This window comes from Castor canadensis, chromosome 11 (genome assembly GCF_047511655.1).
Source record: "Castor canadensis chromosome 11, mCasCan1.hap1v2, whole genome shotgun sequence".
In the NCBI taxonomy this organism is placed as follows: Eukaryota; Metazoa; Chordata; class Mammalia; order Rodentia; family Castoridae; genus Castor; species Castor canadensis.
The window spans coordinates 6,835,420-6,856,336 of NC_133396.1; the positions used below are offsets into that span (position 1 = coordinate 6,835,420).

A 20,917-nucleotide genomic window follows, 5' to 3' on the forward strand; every position below is an offset into this window, starting at 1 on the left:
ATTTTTGGGTGCCCCAGACCCACAAGGTCAACATCCTTCCAAGGAGGCATTTTTGGGTGCCCCAGACCCAGTAAAGTAATTTTTGGGTGTTCCCATCCCAGGCACCAGGAACCCTCTCCTGATTTGCTCTGGTGTGGGGCTGGGCCAAGTACTTAAATCATAGGAGCTGGAGGGGATGCTGCCCGGCAGGGAATGCTCACTGGCCTACCTGTTCTCTGGGCAGAAGGCCCTGCTCTCGGTTTCCAGGAGGGACCAACCTATAGGATGCCTCCACAGACTGCTTGCTCCCCTCAGAGCCCTTGATTAGTCTTGCCAAGCCAGGGCCCACCCTTCCAGCCTCACCAGTTCCCATTTCTAGCCAGGGTCTGCACTGTACAAATCCAGAGGCAGCATTAACCCATATTCTCCTGAAGGTGTGCTCTGGGGACATCACAGCTGGAGAAAATGGCCTGAGTGTACAACACTATGGAGGTGTGCAACACAGACACCCAAGAGTGTCCAAGCCCTGCCAAGTCCCTGTGGCTCCTCAGACTTGTTGCTTCATGTTAATTTTCCCTCCTCACTGGTCCTGAAGGCCTTTAGGCCACCTCCTGCCCCAGAATTAGTTAAGAATGAATATTCAAGTGATGGCAGTGGTGACCCAGTTATTAGCAGATGCCATAGCCCCAGGGCACAGTGGAGGATGCTGAAAGTACAGACCGACCATGGAACGGGAAAGGAATGTCCTTGGAAAGAGGCATTCAATTCTAACCCTACTTGAGTCACTAGGAAAAGTCCACTTCACTACCTGGGAGTGAGGGACAATGAGAGAGACAGAGCCTTCAAACACACAGGAGGGATGTACAAAAGCAGCTTACTCATCCAACACTGTGCTCAGGCACATCGTCCCAAACTCCTGCAAATGCCAGGCTCTCAGGGCTGACAAACAGGTTCTCCCTGCCCTCCAACTATACACTGCAGCCAGGACTGCCCTTCGAGCAGAGCACATGGACCTGAGCCTTGTGATGGGGAGCAAGTCTGTGTTAGCTGGGCAAGAGCACCTGGCTAAGAGCCCAAACGGCCAGGGTGTCTGCTTCAGCTCTGGGACCCTAGGGAAACCACTGTCTCCAAGGCTCTGTTTTCCCCACTGTAAGATGGGATGATGCTGTGTAATCTGCAGTGTGGCTAGGAGATCAAGAGCAGAAATTTGAAAGTCACTGGAACATGCCACACTGAGGCAAGATGAACTGAGGCAGGGAGGAACACTCACAGATTGGGCCACATAGACGTTGTATTCCCTTCTCCATCCTTTCTAAAGAGGATACTTTCTCCTCGAGTGTGCCTGTTTTAGGAAGAATACATTTGGTTCAAAAAGAGGGCTGCCTGCTGTTTTAAGTGTTGCACATGGGCAAAGGTCATGTTACAGAGTGAGTCAGAGCCAAAAGGCAATCAGAAGACAGCAGACAGGGCTCTTGGTGAATGCCTGGAAAGACCCTTCCCATGCTAACCCGAGCTGAATATCAGGATGACCCACTCCTCTAGGAAGAGGCAGGCAGACAGAATTCCCCTGCACTTCAACCCTTCTTCAAGGGGATATCTGGAGAGAGAGTGGGAAAGACAACCTCTGTCCATAGATGGTACAGGGCATCTGCCATGTACCTACAGGCAGCATCTCTCTTCCAAGCCACCTGTGCCCCAGAGGTGGATATCACAGTTCCAGAGTGCAAGGCAGGAGAGCAAACCAGGGTCACCTTGTCCTGTCCCAAAGCATCCAATAAGGGGCTCTCTGTTCAATATGGCCAGTTTGCAGGGGTTGGGTCTCCAGCCAGGATAAGCTCCGCTCTGCCATCTGCACTTTCACTCAGTTGGGTCAGTGCCCACTGTGATGCTGGTAATCCAGCAGCATTTGCCCACCTGTAAGTGGTGGATGCCACCCACTTTTTTGAAAAGTGAGAAGCTTTCGGCACTCAGGGAGTCTCCACTGTTCCCTCAGAGCTTCCCTCTAACACTCTCTGGAAGAAGGGACGGATTCTGGCAAGGGGTAGAAGGACAGGATGGGGTAATGTCAGTCCCAGGGCAGTAAGAACACTAGGCAGTGCCTGTCACAGGGAAGAGCAGCACACCTCCTAGGCCCAGACACAGAACTCAGTCATGCATAGTCCTACTTTAACAGGGGTCCCTGGCTCCTTGGCACTGCAGCACAGGAAGGAGTGAAATGCCACATTCTGACTTTGCTCCCTACCACAGCCAGAGAAACTCTGTAGAAAGAATCCTAAGGTGCTCTCCAGTCTGGAGGCAAGGTTACCAGTTTGACAGAGCTGGGGCCTTTCCCATTTCATTCTTCAAAGGAGTGGGAGGGCTGGGTGGTGGGGGCCTAAGAATTCAGTCAGCTGAAAGCAGATCCTGATAAGAACTCTCATGGGCCTTAATGACAGGGCCTAGGTCACTGCTGGCTCCAGCTATGACAGCCTGCATAGACACCCAAGAGTTAGTGTGAAGCAGCCAGTGACTCAGGGTCCCTCTGCCCCCCAGCACCCTGCTCTGTGGCTACTGCAGGAAAGGAGGAGAAAATGACTCATATCAGCTGCACAGGGAGTCACAGGAAGTGGCCAGGGGTCGAGGGTGCTAGGAGGGGAGGAGGAATTTTCCATTTGTTAAGTCAAGGGCTTAGGGAGGCGACTAGTAGCTGTTAATGGAGAATGCTCCCTTCTTGGACATAATCATGGACAGTTAATATCCCAGATATTCTCATTCTGTGTGTGCTTCTCAGGAGCTTTCCTGGGAAGAAACAGCAGAGATGGTTTCCGAGGACTTTTTGAAAATTAAGCCATAATATAAAAGCCTGTATCTTTATCCCACAGAACATACTATCCCAGAATAGCAATGAAGACGCAGTTATTACTAGGCCCTTTTAAAGATGCAGGCCGGGGAGAGCATCATTTACCTAAGACAAAGAGACATGTGCACAATGGAAGGAACTATTAATGTACCCCCACCTGCTTACTGCCCTGCTGAACATTTTGGGTGGAGCCTGGCTGGCAGCAAAATCAGAAACAGCTGGTGGTGAGAGGCATGCTGGTATCTCCAGAAGGGATGGATGATCTAAATGTGAATGACTACGGCCGAGGGGAAAGGACGGCCCTCCAGGAACTCAAAGAGGCCACTTGCTGGAGTCCAGCAAGTTGAGCTGAGAGGGGAAGATGCCCTTGTCACCTGCAAGGGGACTTGGGTCTGAGGAAGAATACTCACTTCTTTGCTACCTCCCTTTCCAACTTACCAAGAAGAGGAGAGGCCACAAAGAGATGCAAGCCCCAGTGCTTGGGGTCAGCAGGCTCTGTTATTCTGCGGTACATGAATGGTGGGAGCCACAAGCAAAGCTGTAAAGCAACCTCTGAGACGATGCCCAGGTTTGTCTGCCTCAAATTCCTTGGAACCAGGTAGAAAAGCAGAGGCACAGCAAAAGCTCCAGGGTAAACTGGGACAAGGGGAGGGATAGCACCCATAGCCGAGACAGCTGGCTCCTGAGGGATAGTCAGTCTTCCTGTTCCTATGCTGCAACCTTGGCCTCCCAGGTCTGGAGCATTTGCAGGCACTGGGACAATTAGCTCCATGAGTTATAAGTGCAATATCTGGGAGATGAAGGCAGTAATGAATGCCTGTCTGCTTCCTGAGGGGTTCCTTCTGTTCGGTCAGAGTTATTGAGGCTCGGGGAGGGAGGCTTCCATCATGTGGAAGGATTATAGGAACAAGTCAAGGGACAATTTAACAAGACAATAATAAGCTTTCTGAATAATTTACCAAGCAAATGGCAGCAGCCAATACTCCCAGCACTTGGTATCCACTTTGCTGGTAGGTGGGGGAGTGTGCCAGGGAGGGTCTACAGACTCTGGTAGCCTCCTGGGCAAGGACCCACTAGTGGCTTGGATGCTGTTGCTCCTCCCTGGAGTCCCTGGGATCCCTTCCTCCATATCCTCCCCCTGGTCCCTGGGCAGGAGGAGAGATTCAGAAGGTACTTATACTTTTGCTAATTTTGTCAGTCACAGTTTGTTGACATGTTAAGTGGTTAAAAGGCCTGTAGGGTCTCAGTTCTCCTGGCTGCCACACCTGGTGTCCACCTCGAAGGCCAGAGAAGTAAAGCAGGGTACTGGACAATTAAACTTGCTCCCAAATTTCTACCAGGCCTGCAATCAGAAGATCAGAGATGCAATTCTACTACAAGACAAACTCCTAGCCATAACTGAATGCACAAGGGAAGAAACAAAGACCATTAACGGACTGCTTCAGAAATACAGAGAGCAGAGAGGAAACAGATCTCTCCATGGCTTTGGTTGCTAGGCTCCTTCAGAGTCCACAGGGTAGGACCCAGAAAACAAAACCCATTCAGTAGCCCTTGGGGTTAACAAGTCCAGACCCCCAAAACGTAGTTAGCAGGGCCTGTAGAACCTTTGCCAGGATAGGGATCACCAAGAGGCCACTGCCAAAAAGGCTTAGCTCTCTTCTAGCCCCTCCCCCGCCGCTTCAAATCCGCTAAGTGGCCGTGTGTCAAAAACTGTGCGTCACCCAGCACACCTGAATCTCTGCTATGCCTGAGAAGGATCAAAAGGAGGTAGAAAATATTAATAGATATGGCAAAACCTGAAGAGAAACATCTCTGAGTCCCACCCCTGAAGCAGGCAGAGATAAATAACTGTCTCTGGTATTGTCTTATTATCAGTGGCTCATCTGGCATATTATTCAGCTCCCCCCTCACCACACCATGGCATGAAGCAATCAAGACTGAGTGGGGAGATTCATCTTCCCTTGTCCACAGGGAGCGGGGATGACAGGAAGAGGCCTGGGCTGATCCTTCCCTGTCTGCAGTCAGGGTCAGCTGTAAGATGGATCAGTATTGCCTATCTGATCAGGCGACCCATCTTCTGCCTATATACTTCTGTTCTGGCCTTGAGTAAGGTCAAGACATGGAAGTCTCTGGAATGTAAGATATGGCATTCTCAGACCTTTGCAGAGTGTTCCTCGAGCCCTGATCTAGGTCTGCAATGCTCCACGGCCCTTGAGCTGACAAGATCCTGGATGCTAACTCCAAACCACACCTGACTTTGAGGCATGGTCAGCAGGACACTGTGGGGCAAGAGTCTTTGTGACACAATCTATTTCCTTGGAGCCAAAACTCCAGTACTCAGCCAGAATGTGGAGGTGTGTAGGCTCTCCTCTCTGGGGAAAAGGTTCTGCAAAGGGGAGGTGGTTCAAGCACCCTCAGCACCACTCAGGCTGGCCTGGTGCATTCCAAGCTGGGCACTCTACACTCACCAGGTAGATGCGGTAGGTGTCAACTCGGCGCAGGGGACCCCAGCACAGGTCAGTGTCATTGTATTTGGTATCTGCCTCCACGCCACAGGAGTCATTGCCAGTGGCACTGCTGAGAGAGTAATGGTGGACTTGGGCTCAGAATGGACACTTGGTTGGGAAGAGGCAGAAGTCACCCTCCCCCCACACTGCACAGGGCTTCAGCTCCAACAATTTGACTTTTCATAAACTAACTTGTAGGATGCATTCCACTTATTTCTGAAGCACCATTTCCTGATGATTCAGGAGCCCTCAGTGGGAATCCAAGCCATCTTCCCAACAGGGCAGGGAAGAGGACAGCAGGATAGAGAATGGCTCCTGAGAACAGAGGGCACAGTTGGCTGTGGCATGTGTAGGAAAGGGCATTGGGTGCCTATGTTTCTTAGGCTATGGACTCACTTGGAGTCGTACTTCTACTCTGGACCCTCTACCCTGACTGGCTAAGGAGGCCCGCTGGGCTATAGCCAATGCAGAAGAGGGGACGAGGAAGATACTCACCAGGTTACCTGCATGAGGGAGAAGGGAACGGCTGCAGCATAGATGGCCAGGTCTCCATATAGATAAATGATGATGCAGAAATAGAACAAGTTGACTCCCACTAAAAGCAACAAAGCCAGGGGTCAGGGAGTCAGAGAGAGAGATGTCTGCATTCTTTTTTGTTAACTAAATCTCCACCTAAGAGTTACATCTTCTGTAACTTTCAGTTCTCCAAGTCATTTGCTTTCTACAAAAAGTGGAAATATGGCCCGAAAGGCCTATTTCTTATTCTGGCTGGCACACTGTGATGTCATCAGGAGGTTCATCAGCTTGGGACTTGCACCTGAGAGGGCTCAGTGAAGCTTGGAGATCAGAGAGGTTTCAACAAATCTAGGGACTCAGGTTTTTTTTCTTTTTTTTTTTGGTAATACTGGGTTTAAACTCAGGGCCTTACAGTTTAAACCACCTTTCCTTCCACTCTACCAGCCCTAGATTTCAAATCTAGACAGGAACAAGGGAAGCATGAGGCGTGGCCAGCCTGGAAGACAGGCTGTGGCCTAAGAGGAGGAAGATCCTGAGTCCAGAGCCTGAAGCCAAAGACACCGTGGCCAGGAGCCCTCTGCAGCCAATGCAGGGCTCTAGGACGAGAAATTGCTGCTAAAGGGAAGCGTGGAGAAGCTTATGTGAAATGGTGCAGTGCGCTGAGGAAGGCTGTGATTGAGAGTGTAAAACACCCCTCATTTCCAAAGACCCAATGGCTCTGCTGAATCTGACTAACCACCCACCACTAGGAGGACCGAGAGGCCTGGTGTGCTGGCAAGAGACAGTTCACAAGACACGCTCCCTCTCCTCACAAGTGCTGGCAAGGGACAGACAGGGGTCTCTGGAAACTGCACAGCATCAAACTCCTCCTGCAGAGGTGAACCTTCACCCCACTCACTGCAGGAGCCTGAGCTAGGAGTTGGGCATGCAAAGCTCTTGTCGTAATTCCATCAGACTTGTTTTTCCACCTGGCAAGTCCCTGAACATCTTTTTTCTTGTATGGTGAGAAGAGGTCCACCCGAGCCATCTTCCATATATGATTCCAGATACAAGGATCGGGGCAGAAGCTCTGAAAACAGCAGCTGGACCTCTCTATAACCTTAGAGTTATGGCCACAGACAGCCAGTTTCAAACTCTGTTCACACTAATTGCTTAAGTTATGTCATTGGTCTCAAGCTGCTGGCTTCTCTGAGAATAGAAAGAAAAATGAAGTGACAGTTCTCTTCTAATCCTGGTGGCTCAGAAGAGCCTACAGGGTCCCCAGGGGAAAGCCTAGGACATGTTACTCCTGGGCTATGTGAGGTCAGCTCTGCTCCTAGGAAACTGATTAAAAAAAAAAAAAAAAAAAAGACCAGGAAAACACAATTTTTCTAAAGGACTCATGATTTTTAAACAGGCTAGCTGGCCTGTCCTTCCCTTATATATCAAGAGATGGCCTCCATATCCAAGCATAGGGGCCCCTGGGGTTGTCTGACACTCATGCCTCCCACTCTAGGTATAGCCCACTCCAACTTGCCCTTCTACTCTCTGTGAGGAAGACTGTCCCCTCCCTACTCCCTTCTTGCCACCTGCCAACAGTTCCAGTGCTGGCAGTTTATAAACTGCCATTGGCCCTCCCTGATCAATAAAATTTCATTACTAGACACAAAGTGGGAGGATCGATGAACTTCCTGAGAGGACATCAATGACTAGGCCTGGCATTTCTAATTACAAGAAATGAGTGGGGAGCCCAGGGGAGCCTTTTGTAGAGGTGACACCCTGCCAAAGGTGAAGGTGACAGCTTGAGTTATGAATAGTGCAGAGCAGGGGTGGTCTGTGCTCCACCCCTCACTGGGGACATTTGGCAATATCCGAAGAGTTTTGACGGTAACAACCAGGAGGTGTTTCTGACAACTAGAGGCCAAGGATGCTGTACAACATCCTACAGTGCCTGGGACAGACACCCACAGTGGAGGGTTATGTGACCCAGTGTCACTGGTGCTGAGCTTGAGAAACCCTGCAGGAAAAGACGAGGAGACTCCTCTGAGCGTGAGGCTTTCTCCTCACAAATGTGCCATTTCCTATTAGATCTGGGTAAACTAGAAGCTGGTCTATGGGGTGGGGGAACAAAACAAAGCACTCACTCCTAGACTTCTTACAGAAAGCAAGGCAGACGGCAGAACATAAATATGACAAAGCAGGTTTAAAAGGTGTATGTTTTCCCTCCAATGTGCATTTCTTCAACAAGCTTGCATTTGGAAGGGGCTTCTGTGGAACTGCCAGGAGGAAGTGCTCTTAGTATAATGGATGGGGAGCAGGGGGAACAAAAGAAAAGCACACAAGTGGGCTGAACAAGGCCAGATTGGTTTTGATGAATTCTGGAAATCCTCCACAAGGCTGGTCCAGGAGGGAAGTAGAGCCAAGTCTTGGGCTGCCTGTGCCAATTTCTGGACCAACTATCAAGACATACCATTGATGACAAACTGAATGCTTAGTGTTACAAAGAGCAGCCAAGAGAACTGACTCCAGTGTCTGCAGTTTCCCCTGCTTCTAAGTTAGGCACAGTCACATCCAAGACTAGAAAAAACTGGAGGAGATACCCACTCAGCAATGGGAGCCTTGACAAAAGGGCAGAATATCCTCCAAGACAGCTATAAGGAGACGGACTAACTGAGACTGTGCTTGACAGCCAGAAACTGACAGGTGTAGTCCTTAAAAACTAAACTCTTAAATAGCTCACCTTTCAAAAGAACAAGATTGGTCACAGAGGTATATTTGGCAGGCCCAACTACCACAGACAGTGGGTGGATCCCTGCAGGTTGTAGCCAAATGCCAGCCAGGAACAGGCAGAGTGAGGAGGGAGCATGTCACCTCTGCTCTCCAGGACACCATGCCCACATGGCAACCTTGGCATGGGCTCCTAGTGCCCTCTGCTGGCTGCTGGAGGTACACAAAGGCTTGTGTGTGGCAGATCCTACCACTGTCGGTGTGGTCCCAGACAGAACAGCCACAAGACAACAGTGAAGTCAGAAGCAAGCAGTGAGATGTACAAAACTTCCAGCTGGCCTCCATCAGCTTCCTTCATTGGAAAGCAACTTAGGACTCCTGACCTCTACTAGGTCTTTATTCTCCATGCTAATGGACAGGAAGGAAGAAAAGCAAAAAAGCAGGACAGGCCCTCTTGGCAAGGTGGCTTTTCGGGTGTTCTGGAAGCGGTGGACAATCTGCTCCCCTCATGGTCCACACCAGTCAATGTGGGTAACCCATGACACGGGCCAGGTCTGCAGGTAAGGTTTAACTTGACCTTTCCCCATGCCCCATTCCAAAAGAACTATTACCTTTACTGAAAAACATGGAGGCCATCTGTCCCATCTCCACCCGGTCTGTGATTTCAAAAAGGTTGGGAAATGCACGCCTCTCTGTGGGACCAAAAGAACATGGAAAGGGATGGTGATTTTTTGCTGGAAGAGCTCCCAGAGGATGTTGCTGAGTTCTGTGAATTCTGCAGAATAAGAAAACCTCCAAACATCTCCAACTCTGAGCAAACTTTTCCTAATGTTTCCTGTTGAAGCATTGTAAGGTGGTGTGTGTGTGTGTGTGTGTGTGTGTGTGTGTGTGTGTGTGGTGCTGGGGATGTGTGTGTGTGTGTGTGTGTGTGTGTGTGTGTGTGTGGTGCTGGGGATAGAACCTGGAAAGGGATGGTGATTTTTTGCTGGAAGAGCTCCCAGAGGATGTTGCTGAGTTCTGTGAATTCTGCAGAATAAGAAAACCTCCAAACATCTCCAACTCTGAGCAAACTTTTCCTAATGTTTCCTGTTGAAGCATTGTAAGGTGGTGTGTGTGTGTGTGTGTGTGTGTGTGTGTGTGTGTGTGTGGTGCTGGGGATAGAACCCAGGGCTTAGTGCATGCTCTACCTCTGAGTTGCACCACCAGATCCAAGTCTATATTTTTAAAGAGGATTCAGGGATGCTCCCTATGGGTTGAGTGGGAGAGCAGGTACCCTTAGCTCTGGCCTGGCTGGAGCAGGGACAGAGAGGCAAAGGCATGTATGTTTGAGTGGGTGAGGTGGGAGGATGAAGCCAGAGACCCACGTCCACCCAAACTTCTAGTGTGCAAAAGGCATAGAACCAGGCATTCAGTCATTTCAATTAACAGTAGGAGAGGTGGGAAACTGAGGCACAGAGCTCAAGTAAGGTGCCAAGATGCAAACATTAATAAGAGGCAGAGCCAGCAGGGGCCAGGCCTGTGCCTGGGTCCTCAGAGTCTGTGCTCTGTTTATTCTCCCCTGCTGCATTACTGCAGGCAGGAAATGCCAGAGGACATCTGCCAGGGGAGTCTCCAGGGCCCTTTCACAAAGAGATGGAACTCTGTGGACCAGAGGGAGGCATGGAGCCTGCCCAGCAGCCCAGGACTTACGCACAGAAAGGATGGGCTGTTTCTCTGCCTGCTCATAGTTGTCCTGGGTGAGGATGTCATTGTCTGAGGCTGTGGAGGAATCCTCATCTTCCTCCTCCTGAGAGGCGGTGGGATGAGAAGGAAACCACAAAGAAAGAGAATGAGTGAATAACTCTATAGAAATCCCAAGCAATGGTGAACTGACTTCCTTTGTTCTTTCTTTCCAGAAGGTTATCTGATTAGGAAGCTCTCAACTCATCCTCAATGTCACATTAGAAGGTGGAGACACTCAGTACAGTTCCTGGGGACAAAGGTTCAGAATGACTAAGTTTAGCTTCAGGTGGGGGTGTGAGCTCCAGGTGGGCATCCAACGCAGTGACACTAGGACAGCAGACCCTGTTTGTTCTCTGTACTGCCTAGGCTGCAGCTCAGGGACTTAGGACTAGGCTCCAGGAGCAGCACTGTGGATGGAGCCCTCCACGCAATGGAAGGAAGAGTGGGCTGCCAAGAACATCTCAGGGACACAACTGAACAGAGGCACTGCCTGGAGACAAAGGCAACACACACCTTGTGGGTTTCCATCCTCTTCCAACGGAGCTGTGCATTGGCTGCGGCCATGGCCTCCATCACAAAGGTAGTCGTCACAAAGCTGAGGGAAGCCACGTGTTAATTATAAGGAGGAGATTGCAGGAGGCACAAAGTGATCCAACTAACAAATGCACAGCATTGCCTCTGAGATCTATCTGAGATGGGCTTTCCTGGTGAAAAAAGTGCTCATGTGCACACCCAGCACCCTGTGTGCTCACCTTAAAGTTACTGCTCACATTTAAGATGCATTTCTGTGCATGGGACAGAAGGTGTGAAATAAGCTGATGAGAGGACACTACTCAGGGAGAGTGTGACCTGGGAGGGAAGTGATGTGGGGATGACATGGTACTGCACACCCAGACAGGGCAGACACTAAATGATGCTAGGAAGGGAGGAAGAGGTTGATTCACAAAGGGGTTTTCCAGAGCTTCTGGAAGGACAATGCAGTTTCACCTCTTCCTGGTAGGACACAGGGGTGGATAACTGAAAATGGAACTTGGCTCCAGAATCTGTTCCCTTTTTTCCTTGGGTAACATTAAAATAAGCTTGCATTACTACAGCCCAAATCTAAAGAGAGACTTCTTGGCAGATGCTTGCCAAGAAGTTGGACTGGAAATCATCTTTTCTCCTCTTGTTATAGAAACTTAGAGACTACTCGTGGCAGCCAGCACAACATGCTGCTCTTGTTAAAGGGACATACAGAGTGCTGCCCGCCTGCTGGTGAAACCTGAATCTATTCCTGCCATGAAGCAACTTGGGGTGAACATTTGTCTCCCTCTTTCTCAAGGCCAGCCCAGCTATGCTCCTGCAACTTCAAGTGCTGACATAAGCTAGGAGTGACCACTCAAGCTCTGTAGTCGGGTGGAAGGTGGGAGAGGAGTGAATGGGTCCCACAGCAGTTAAACCCACATCCCTCTATCTTGGGGGGTGGGGCAGCCAGGCCTAACATCATTCCAATTGTCTTAGCACTTCTGAGAAAGGTTTCTCATTATCTTGTCTAACTGACCATTTTAAGGACTCTACATTTCCCTTCTTTTTTGGAAGTGAAACTAAAATCAATCTTAATTAAGGCATAAAGGGACTGCTCATGATTGTACAAAGCCAATTCATTGATCATGTTCAAACATAAATGGGTTTAGCACAGAGAGGGCATGGCAGCACCCTACTTGAGGGGGCCCCAATAATCACTTCCCATTCAGATGGCTGCTTATGCTGAAGGCCCTTTAAAGAGTACAGAGTCACTTTAAGGACAAGGACAAGGACATCTAGAGCTCTTGGTAGCCACAGCCTGAAGTACAGAGAGCCAACAGTACTCCAAGGTTCACTACAAAAACCCCCAAAAGAAATGCATAGACACTGAGAGCCTTATGTGCCTTTCCATCCCATGCTCTGGTCCTCAGTTTACTTCAATTGCTGAGTTTCATTCTTTCTATGGTGCCTACAGCATTCTCCTTCAAACCTATACTCCAGTCTGCTCCTCATGACCCCTGACTCCCTACTTAAGCCGGCAGTAACCCCCTCTCCAACCTCCCTCCCTGCTGTGTTTTGTGTTTTTTCCATATTACTCACCACCTTCCAACTCACTCTCCAATTTACTATCTGCCCCCATACACACAAGCAAGTCTGCAAAAGTGGGGATCTTTGCTTTGTTCAATGAAGAAGCATCCCAAACACCAGAGCAGTACCTGGTGTACAGAGGGTTGCTGCCCCTCTCAGGGGAAGTGCCCCTTGGAGGTGTTTCCAGGTGCTCATTCCTACCTCTTTTATGGGGATTCCTACCTGGTCCAGGGGATGCTGGACATGTCTAGTCCTAAATCCTTTTAGTTGTCTGGGACAGTTGTGTACCAACTTTAGAATCTTTGAGAAGAATCTCAGGTAGATTCTGCCCGCTCTGAAGCACCAGCAGGTGAACCCCTACACCTGGCTCACAGAGCACATACCCTCCAAGGCCCAGGGAGACACAGGGCAGGTCCTTAAGGGACCAGTTGTTAAACAACTTACTGTGTGTGTGTGTGTGTGTGTACCTGGATATTTAATTATATTAAGTAAATTCTAAGTTCTAAATATATTCCCCAGATCACCTTAATGCTTACTAGATTCTTCTTCTATGGCTAGGTAGTGTCTTCTCAGAGGACAAGGACTGATGGCTAAAGGAACAGAGTACAGAGGAGGGAAGGTGAGTCTGCTGGGATGAGAGAGTCAGCACCACGTGAACACTCCAAGGCCTGGTCCAGTGTCTTGACATAACTGCTTGGGATTGTGCAATTGCTCCATTAGCACGAGGCATCGGAAGACCTTGCATCTATTTTCTTTTTTCCAGGCACCCAGCTTAGGACTCACATATAAGGTAGAAAGCTATCTTCCCATCTCTCAAGTACCTGCCCATTGATTATGAGATAGTCAGGTTTCTTGGGCAGACTTCCTCCAGCCCTGCCTAGCCCCCGTGTGACAGCATCCAGCCACATCTTACCTCATGAAGCCCAGGAACACCAAGAGGATGAGGCTGACAAGCCATCCAGCAGTGGCAAAGGCCTTGGGCATGGTGAGAGCTCCCGTGCCGACAATGAGGTTAAACATGTACACCATCCCAACCTGGAATGAAGAGGAGCAACATTCATGCCCAAAAATGAACCTCTCTCCTCAATGGCTCTGATATGTGAGTGACAGCACAACCTTGGAGGCCTTCCCAGACCTTTGACAGGAAGGCAGGCAGGAAGGGATCAAGAAACGGAGCCCTAAGAAGCCAGGCTCTGCAACCCAGTGCTGGGGAACCAAACATTAATACTCAGGACTATAGCCCCGTTGTTAGTTTTTTGGTTTTAGTCTCTGTTTGTCTGTCATCATTTCATACCTACTCAAAACTTTGACATAGATAGAAGCACTCTGCTCAACTAGGTTGAAGGCTTCCTGAGAACAGAGAGTCATGGGTAGGGCAGCATGGGCACAAGGATGAACGAGGATGAACAAGGATGAACACAGAATGGGCCTCCAAGAAACCTCCAGGACTGCTAGTCATGTGATTTAAGCCTCCTCCAAACCAATCCTTGACAATATCCTTTGAGACATCCACATTCATGTTTCCCTTACTCCACTCCTCTCCTTACACCAGCTTCAGAGTTTAAAAAAAAAAAAAAGAAACATAATTCATGTGCAATAAAATTTACCCTTTAAAGTACACAATTGAGCTGGGTGCTGGTAGCTCATGCCTGTAATGCTAGCTACTCAGGAGGCAGAGATCAGGAGGATGATGGTTCAAAGCCAGCCCCAGGCAAATACTTTGTGAGACCCTATCTTGAACAAAACCCATCACAAAAAAGAGCTGGCAGAGTGGTTCAAGGTGTAGGCCCTAGGTTCAAATCCCAGTACTGCAAATAAATAAAGTACACAATCAAGCAGGCGCTGGTAGCTCATGCCTGCAATCCTACTCAGGAGACAGAGATCAGGAGGATCATGGCCCAAAGCCAGCCCCCAGCAAATAGTGAGACTCTATCTCAAAAAAAACCATCATAAAAAAGAGCTGACAGAGTGGCTCAAGGTGTAAGCCTGGAGTTCAAATCCCAGCACCGCAAAAAAAAAAAAGTACCACAAAAAAAAAAAGGTACACAATTGAGCCAGGTGCTGGTGACTCACATCTGCAATGGTAGCTACTAAGGAGACAGAAACCAGGAGGATCACAATTCGAAGTCAGCCCCAAACAAATAGTTCTTAAGACCCTAAATCAGAAAAAGTCTATCATAAAAAAGGGCTGGTAGAATGGCTCAAGTGTTAAGAGCGCCTGCCTAGCAAGCATGAGACCCTGAGTTCAAACCCCAGTACTGCCAAAAAACCCACAATCGAATGTGTGTTAGTAATACAAGGTGGTTCAAAGCAACACCATTTTATAGCACCCCCCCCACCCCAATTTGTCACGTCACTGACTTCAGGTTTCAAACTTAAGTCTAATTCAGCCACCTCCAGGCTAGATCAGCTAATTATAACTATTTCTTTTCCCAAGACATCAACTGTGAAATTCCTTTCTGAGCTGAACCTTGACTCTTCTCCAGTGTTCTCCATTCTCTGAGCTGTCTCTACTTCTGCCCACCCCCCTCGCCTAAAGCTCCTCTCACCTCACTGGGCACCACTTACCTTCCTTCCCTGCTGTGGCCAGTTGGTTTCAGGAACATGGCTGGGCCTCCCTCATCCTCCCTCTTCCCTGTTCTAACTGGTCTATCCCCTGCTAAGATGAGGCCTTACACCTGCTCTCCTCTCCTCACTGAGCTGAAGCTGCTGAACGGCCCTGAGGTGTTTTCTTTGGATCAGAGGATGGTCTCACAAAAAACAAGTGGTACCTTCACCTAGGGTCAGCAACACTGATTTTATTTATTTCTCAATTTGACTCCCTGGCATTTCCCATAGTAACTGCTCCAAAGCTCATTTTTCAAGCTCCCAGACTCACTGTTCCCATGACCGTGCTGTTCTCAGATGACGGCTCCATCCCCTACTTGATGAAGGGGACTAAGGCCATCTGATGTGTGCTCCCAAATCCTCACTCCTTCCTAGCTCAAAATATCAGTGTCTGCTTCCTCCCTCCCTTTCTCCCTTTGAGGAACACGTGTCTTTCCTCCTTGCTGAAGCCAAGCCAGCACCAGAACTTCTGGGCTCATCCTAGCCTGGAATCCTCTCTTCCCACTAGCTCTTCTCCTCTGCCAACAAATACTCTCTTGACACCTTAAAACACGGCCCTTCACGTCTTCTATACCAAACTCATGGAGGAAGCAAGCCATCCCCTATGCGTTCATTTCCAAGTGTCTGTCCTTGGTGGTTTCCATCCCAAGCGCTCTTTTGAAACTGCACTCTTGTTTTGTTTTCCTTTTTTTTTTTTTGACAGTTTCACTATGTAGCCCAGGCTTGAGCTTGCGATACTCCTGCCTCTGCCTCCTGAGTGCTAGGATTTCAGGCCTGTACTACCATGCCTGAAACTGCACACTTAAACATCACCAATGGCCTCCTGTCTGTCAAACGCAAGGGCTTTCCTAGTCTTTCTTACAGTCTGACATTAGCTGTCTCTTTTTCTCTGCATCTCTTTTCCTCTGCATCTCTTTTCCTCAACAACTCAGTCCAACCCTTTGGCTTTATATCATTGCTGGACAGAAAATGACTGTAGTTTTCACAGTGTCGGCCTTCCTGCAGACCAACTGCCTGCCAGTCACTTTCACCTGGACATCCCAGCAGTAGTCTTGGCCTCCTTCCTTTTCCTGGTATTCCAAAGCTACTGACTTTATTCCTAAAGAGCCTTTTGTGTCTTCCTTGGGTTTCTGTTCTTATTTCCATTTCCAGTGAATGAATTCTTTCTAACATGGCCCACTATAGTAGACTCCTAGCTGGTCTTCCTATATACTAGGTTGGTTGTCTTACAATTTGTTTTACCACCTGTTTCTGACCATTTAGAAAAGGCAAACACACACCTCCTCTCTGGAAACCCCACTCATCTCTCCTTTCAATTCCCACTCTTAGATGCATTTTCCTAGTTTTAAGATTTTTTAAGGCAGCCATTTACTAAACTTGTGATTAGAAATACACAAAGTGGACCCAGTCTCAGATTTTTTTTTTTAAGCATGAAGAAGCCAGGTATGATGGCACATGCTTAATTCCAGAAGTTGGGAGGCAGAGGCAGGAGGATCACAAATTCAAGGTCAGACTAAGCTACATATTAAGATGCTGTCTCAAAAAAACCAAGGCCTGGGAATGTAGCTTAGTAGTAGGTCACTTGCTTAGCATGTACAAGGCCCTGGGTTTAATCGCCACCATGCAAACAATGACAACAACAACAACAAAAACAAAATCCACTAAGAAATAGAAATAAGGTCAATTACTACCTTGGAGCCCTTGGTGGAGGGCAGTGGATAGAGAGGATCAGGCTTCCCAGCAGGTGTTGTCTGAACACCTTAGTGCTGGACAAATGAGAGGACATCCTGTTGAGAGGAAAGAACTCTAACCTCAGCATATTTGTGCTTGGTACAGGGCACCAAGCTCTTTTTTGCCTCCTCACAGCCTCTCAATTCCTACTCAGCCTTTAAGGTCCATTCAACTGCTACTTCTACCACAAAGCTGTTCCCAGTCTTCCAAATTCATCTTGCTTCCCACCTTTGAATCCTTGGAGCAATACAGCTTCTTATACTTTACCCTGCATTTTCAATGGTGGTATATTTATCTTTTCCCCTAAATCTGAGGCTTGCTGTGGCAGTGGACCATGTCTCACATCTCTTTATATTCCCAGAGTGCTTGGCAGACAGCCTGGAGATGGGCACTCATCTGATTTTGCCAGACCCCACTGAAGTTACCTTGACATGATAGCCCACATTTGGCCTTCTGAATTGAAACCTTCTGCTTTTCACAAGTGACCGTGAATATCTATAACAAACTAAGTTTTACTTTTGCTGGGGTCAGTTTCATCACTGGCATTTTATGGCTGGTGTGTATACCAGGGTGAATGTCTGTTCTGCTCATTCACTCACATATTCACCCAACAGCCTTCTGTGAGCTAGGGTCTGTGCTTAGAGCTGGGGATACATCTGAAGAAGACAGACATGGCCCTTGACCTGACAGATCTCCATCCTAAGAAGGAAGAGAGACAATGAGAAAATGATTATAGCTTGAGAGAAGCATAATGAGGAAAACAATCAGGGTATTGTGACAAAGAGTAAGGGGAAAGTCTTGTGATGATATTTAAGCTGGGACCTAAAGGATGAGATGGCCAGGCAGTGGGCCAGGGAAGAGACTTCCAGGTACAAAAGCCTATAGTGGGAGAGAGGTGGAACTGTCTACAAAGCTTTCAAGAGGCCAGGGTGGCCGAGGCCCAGCAAGCCAGGCAGTGAAGGGCAGAAGAGGTTGGAGTCAGACTGCATAGCCCTTTTGGAAGTGACAGTTGATATTTTTAGGTTTTAAGCAGAGCACTAACAGAACAAACCCCAGCTGATCACCTGACATCTGAACTCTCTGCAGCTTTGTTCTCTGCTCCTCAGTTCTATGAGCAGTAACACAAATAAGGGATAAAAACCCTTATTTCTTTATAGAAAATGGTCCTGGTAATGGCTCTCATAATGGAAGTAAAGAGAAGACTGAAAGCTTTAAGAAAGTAATGGTACTTAGGCAAAAGTATTATGAGGAAATTAGACAGTACAAGAAGTATTTGTAAATTCAGGGATGCTTAAAAGTCTTGGGGTGTAAAAGTTCAAAGGCCAATTAAAGATCAGGTTTTCTCAGCCTGGGCACTCTGGACATCTGGAGGCTAAATCATTCTTTGTGGTAGGGCCTACCCCGGGCATTTTAGGATGTTTAGCAGCAAACCTGGCCTCTGTCCATTTGTTGCCAGTAGCCCCACTGTCCTCCTACCAATGGTGTCCTGACAATCAAAACTGTCTCCAGACATTGCCAAATGCCTCCTCGTGGCAAGATCACCTGGACCAGCTGAGAACCAATGCTAAAGGCAGTGTCACAACTACACAAGACATTTATCAACAGCAATTTCAAATAAACCTCAATGAGAAACAAGCATTTACAACTTTATAAAGAGGTTAATTAAGGATAAACTATTGGTCATTTCGAGCAGAAATGGGCAGTCACATTTGCCTTACTTTGTTGCTATTTTTCAGTTCCAAAGCAAGCACTATGTGCCTAGTAGGGGCTCAGGGAATCCCACGGTATAAAGCAGGACTTTGCCTTCTGAGGGCCTCAGTAGTCCTAAAGAACAGGACTCTACTTTCAGTAAAAGTACTCAGTAAGGACAGATCACAAGGTGTAAATAAATAAAGCAACTCTTAGCTCAGTCACAGGCTGGGTCAAGAGGAGTGGGAGGGAAAGAAGGAGACATCCCTTCAGCTGGTCATGTGACAGCTCTGTGGGGCCAGTTTCTGGAGAAGAGTGGCAAGAAGCAGAGGAATAAGGCCTATTACAATCTCCATAGACAAGCACCTAAACAGAGTTTCCTCCACTTCCCAACTCATCTTCTGTGGCTGAAATAGAGAAAGCACAGTCCCTGCTCCCTGGGACGCTGCCCTGGCCCCTGTGCTCTAGGAAGGTTAGGCAGCATTCTTTGCCTCACCTCCAACCCAGCAGCAACCCCATGACATCCAGGAGACAATGGTTACTAGTGTTTCTCAGTGGCTTCCCCCGTGAAAAAGGAAGCAGAAACCAGCAATGATGTGTAAGCACCAACTAGGATTTATGGCTATGAAGTCACTGCCGTCTCCTAAAAAAGCCACAGCAATGATCTTCAGCAAGAACCAACCAGCAGAGGCATCCTCAGCAGCTACCCTGTTAGGCACAATCCACCTGTATTCTGATCACACAGCCACTACTTCAGCTCCAAGTCAGTCCTGACCCCCCCCCAAATTGGGGGAAAGATATTCTTGTCCTGAGACCACTCATGGCAACACATGTAGGCCTGAATTATGTAACTATGTCCATCACCAGCCTTAAGAAGGTGTGGTATCCAAACCCCTCTGTGAGGCTTGGCTGTTCTGAAGACTTTATGGTGGCTCATGCCTGTAATCCAACTGTTTAAGGCAGGTAAATTCTAGAAAGAAGGCTCTGGCTACTCAGGGCACTGTTACCTTTTTCTGTTAGTACAACACTGGTAGCAATCTGAGACAACTGTCTGATTATTTAAATGATTATCCTCCAGCTGTTTATCCAGGCAAGAAGATTCTGTGATGTAACAACCGTGACTAATTGGATATTACACTGAGAAGGTAAACTGAATGTGAGGGGGAGTGAAAGGTAACACAGACTCAAGACAGAAATCAATCATTCTAATTGTCTTAATTGCAGACTCCACCAAATTACAATTGGAAGTCTCTACATTTCACTGCCTCTTTCGCCATCCCAGACCATAAAAGTTGTGCAACGTAAAATTCAGCTGAAGACCAAAGCAGTTTTAAACTGCTGAGATCAGCGAAACCCAAATCAACAGCTGTCAAATCACTGACCATTTGAAGGGCAGCACCATGTGCAAGTGGTAAGAGCCCTGAGATAAACATTATAAAGAGTTAGCAAGTTAATTTTGTCTGGCTTGGTGCTCTCTGATAAGCATCTAATAAGGGAATAAACCTGACTCTCATATTCTGAGCCACGACAGCAGCAACGAGGCTGCTGCTACATGGAGCTCCCATCCTGTTTTCACCGGGGTCTACTCACACCAGTGCAATCACTATTAGAGCCCTTAGGAAGCAGTTTGCTTCTCTAAAAGCTGGGAGCATTGTGGCAAGCAAAACAGATTCAAAAAGTTAAACTTACGTAGGGAGAATAGAGCTCCCCAGTCTCTGTGATTTCTCCTGCCATCTTCAAAAGTGAGGAAGGAAAGGCAGCAGAGTTTCCTTCTGTGCAGGGGCAGCAGCTGCTGCAGCTTCCTAAGGAAAAAAGAGCAGACTTCAGTTTTCTGATGGACCGAGATGAGGTAGGGTAAGGGAGCAGTCTCCCCTCCGCAACCTTCATCTCTTGACCTTGTATCACAGACACTTCCGGCCTCGATTATCTGTCACAGACAGCCTAGTGGGCAGTTTCTCCCAACTTCTCCCTTGCTGTGCCAGGCACTGCTCTGTGCATGGATGCTGCTCGGGCTCCAAGTAATTCAAGAGACTTCCAAAGTCACTAAGTTTCATCCACCAACAGAGTCCCCTTAATATTCTCTGCGGTGCTCACTGCCTTTTTGAATCCAAGAACTGCGAGTTCGTCACCAAATAGCAGTCCACGGAACTGTCCACCTCTTCACTTATGGCAGGTAGCTGGGGCTTTCCTAGGTTGCCCCTTAAGCCAACTCCAAGCCCCAATGCTTCTCCTTCTTAACGGGGCCTCCCCCTTCCGCCTGTTCACCTGACTTCTGCCCTGCCTTAGGGTTCCCCACCCTCAAACCTCTCTCCTCCAAGGTTCTCCCTAGCCCTGTCTCCAGGAGAAGCCCCAAGCCTCGCAACCACCTCCAACTCATCCCATTCTCCCGCCGGCCCGACACCTGCAGCACAGCTTGCTCCCGGCTGCCACGGCCGCCACTTCTAGCTCCTCTGCTGCTGCCGGCGCCAGCTGTCCCGCACCAGAGCCCGCAGCGCGCATGCGCTGGCTCCCGAGCCCACCTTCCCGGCGC

The 20,917-nt window shown here is 48.5% G+C and overlaps 1 protein-coding gene across 2 annotated transcripts in view; it reads right to left on the minus strand.

Moving 5' to 3' along the window:
• Positions 1–20,906, minus strand: part of Tmem104 (transmembrane protein 104) — a 56,348-nt gene extending 35,442 nt beyond the window's left edge. Inside the window, exons 1-8 of one of the 2 annotated variants that reach the window (XM_074045196.1) lie at positions 20,789–20,906; positions 20,077–20,189; positions 13,274–13,395; positions 10,783–10,864; positions 10,237–10,333; positions 9,159–9,239; positions 5,821–5,920; positions 5,287–5,392 (exon numbers count right to left, since the gene is read on the minus strand). In XM_074045196.1, the coding sequence (XP_073901297.1) occupies positions 5,287–5,392; positions 5,821–5,920; positions 9,159–9,239; positions 10,237–10,333; positions 10,783–10,864; positions 13,274–13,395; positions 20,077–20,121 (633 nt within the window). In that variant the 5' untranslated portion in view covers positions 20,122–20,189; positions 20,789–20,906. Of the gene's footprint in view, positions 1–5,286; positions 5,396–5,820; positions 5,921–9,158; positions 9,240–10,236; positions 10,334–10,782; positions 10,865–13,273; positions 13,396–20,076; positions 20,190–20,788 lie in introns of both variants that reach the window. The other variant, XM_074045195.1, reaches the window with a different exon arrangement.
• Positions 20,907–20,917: the final 11 nt, after the last annotated feature.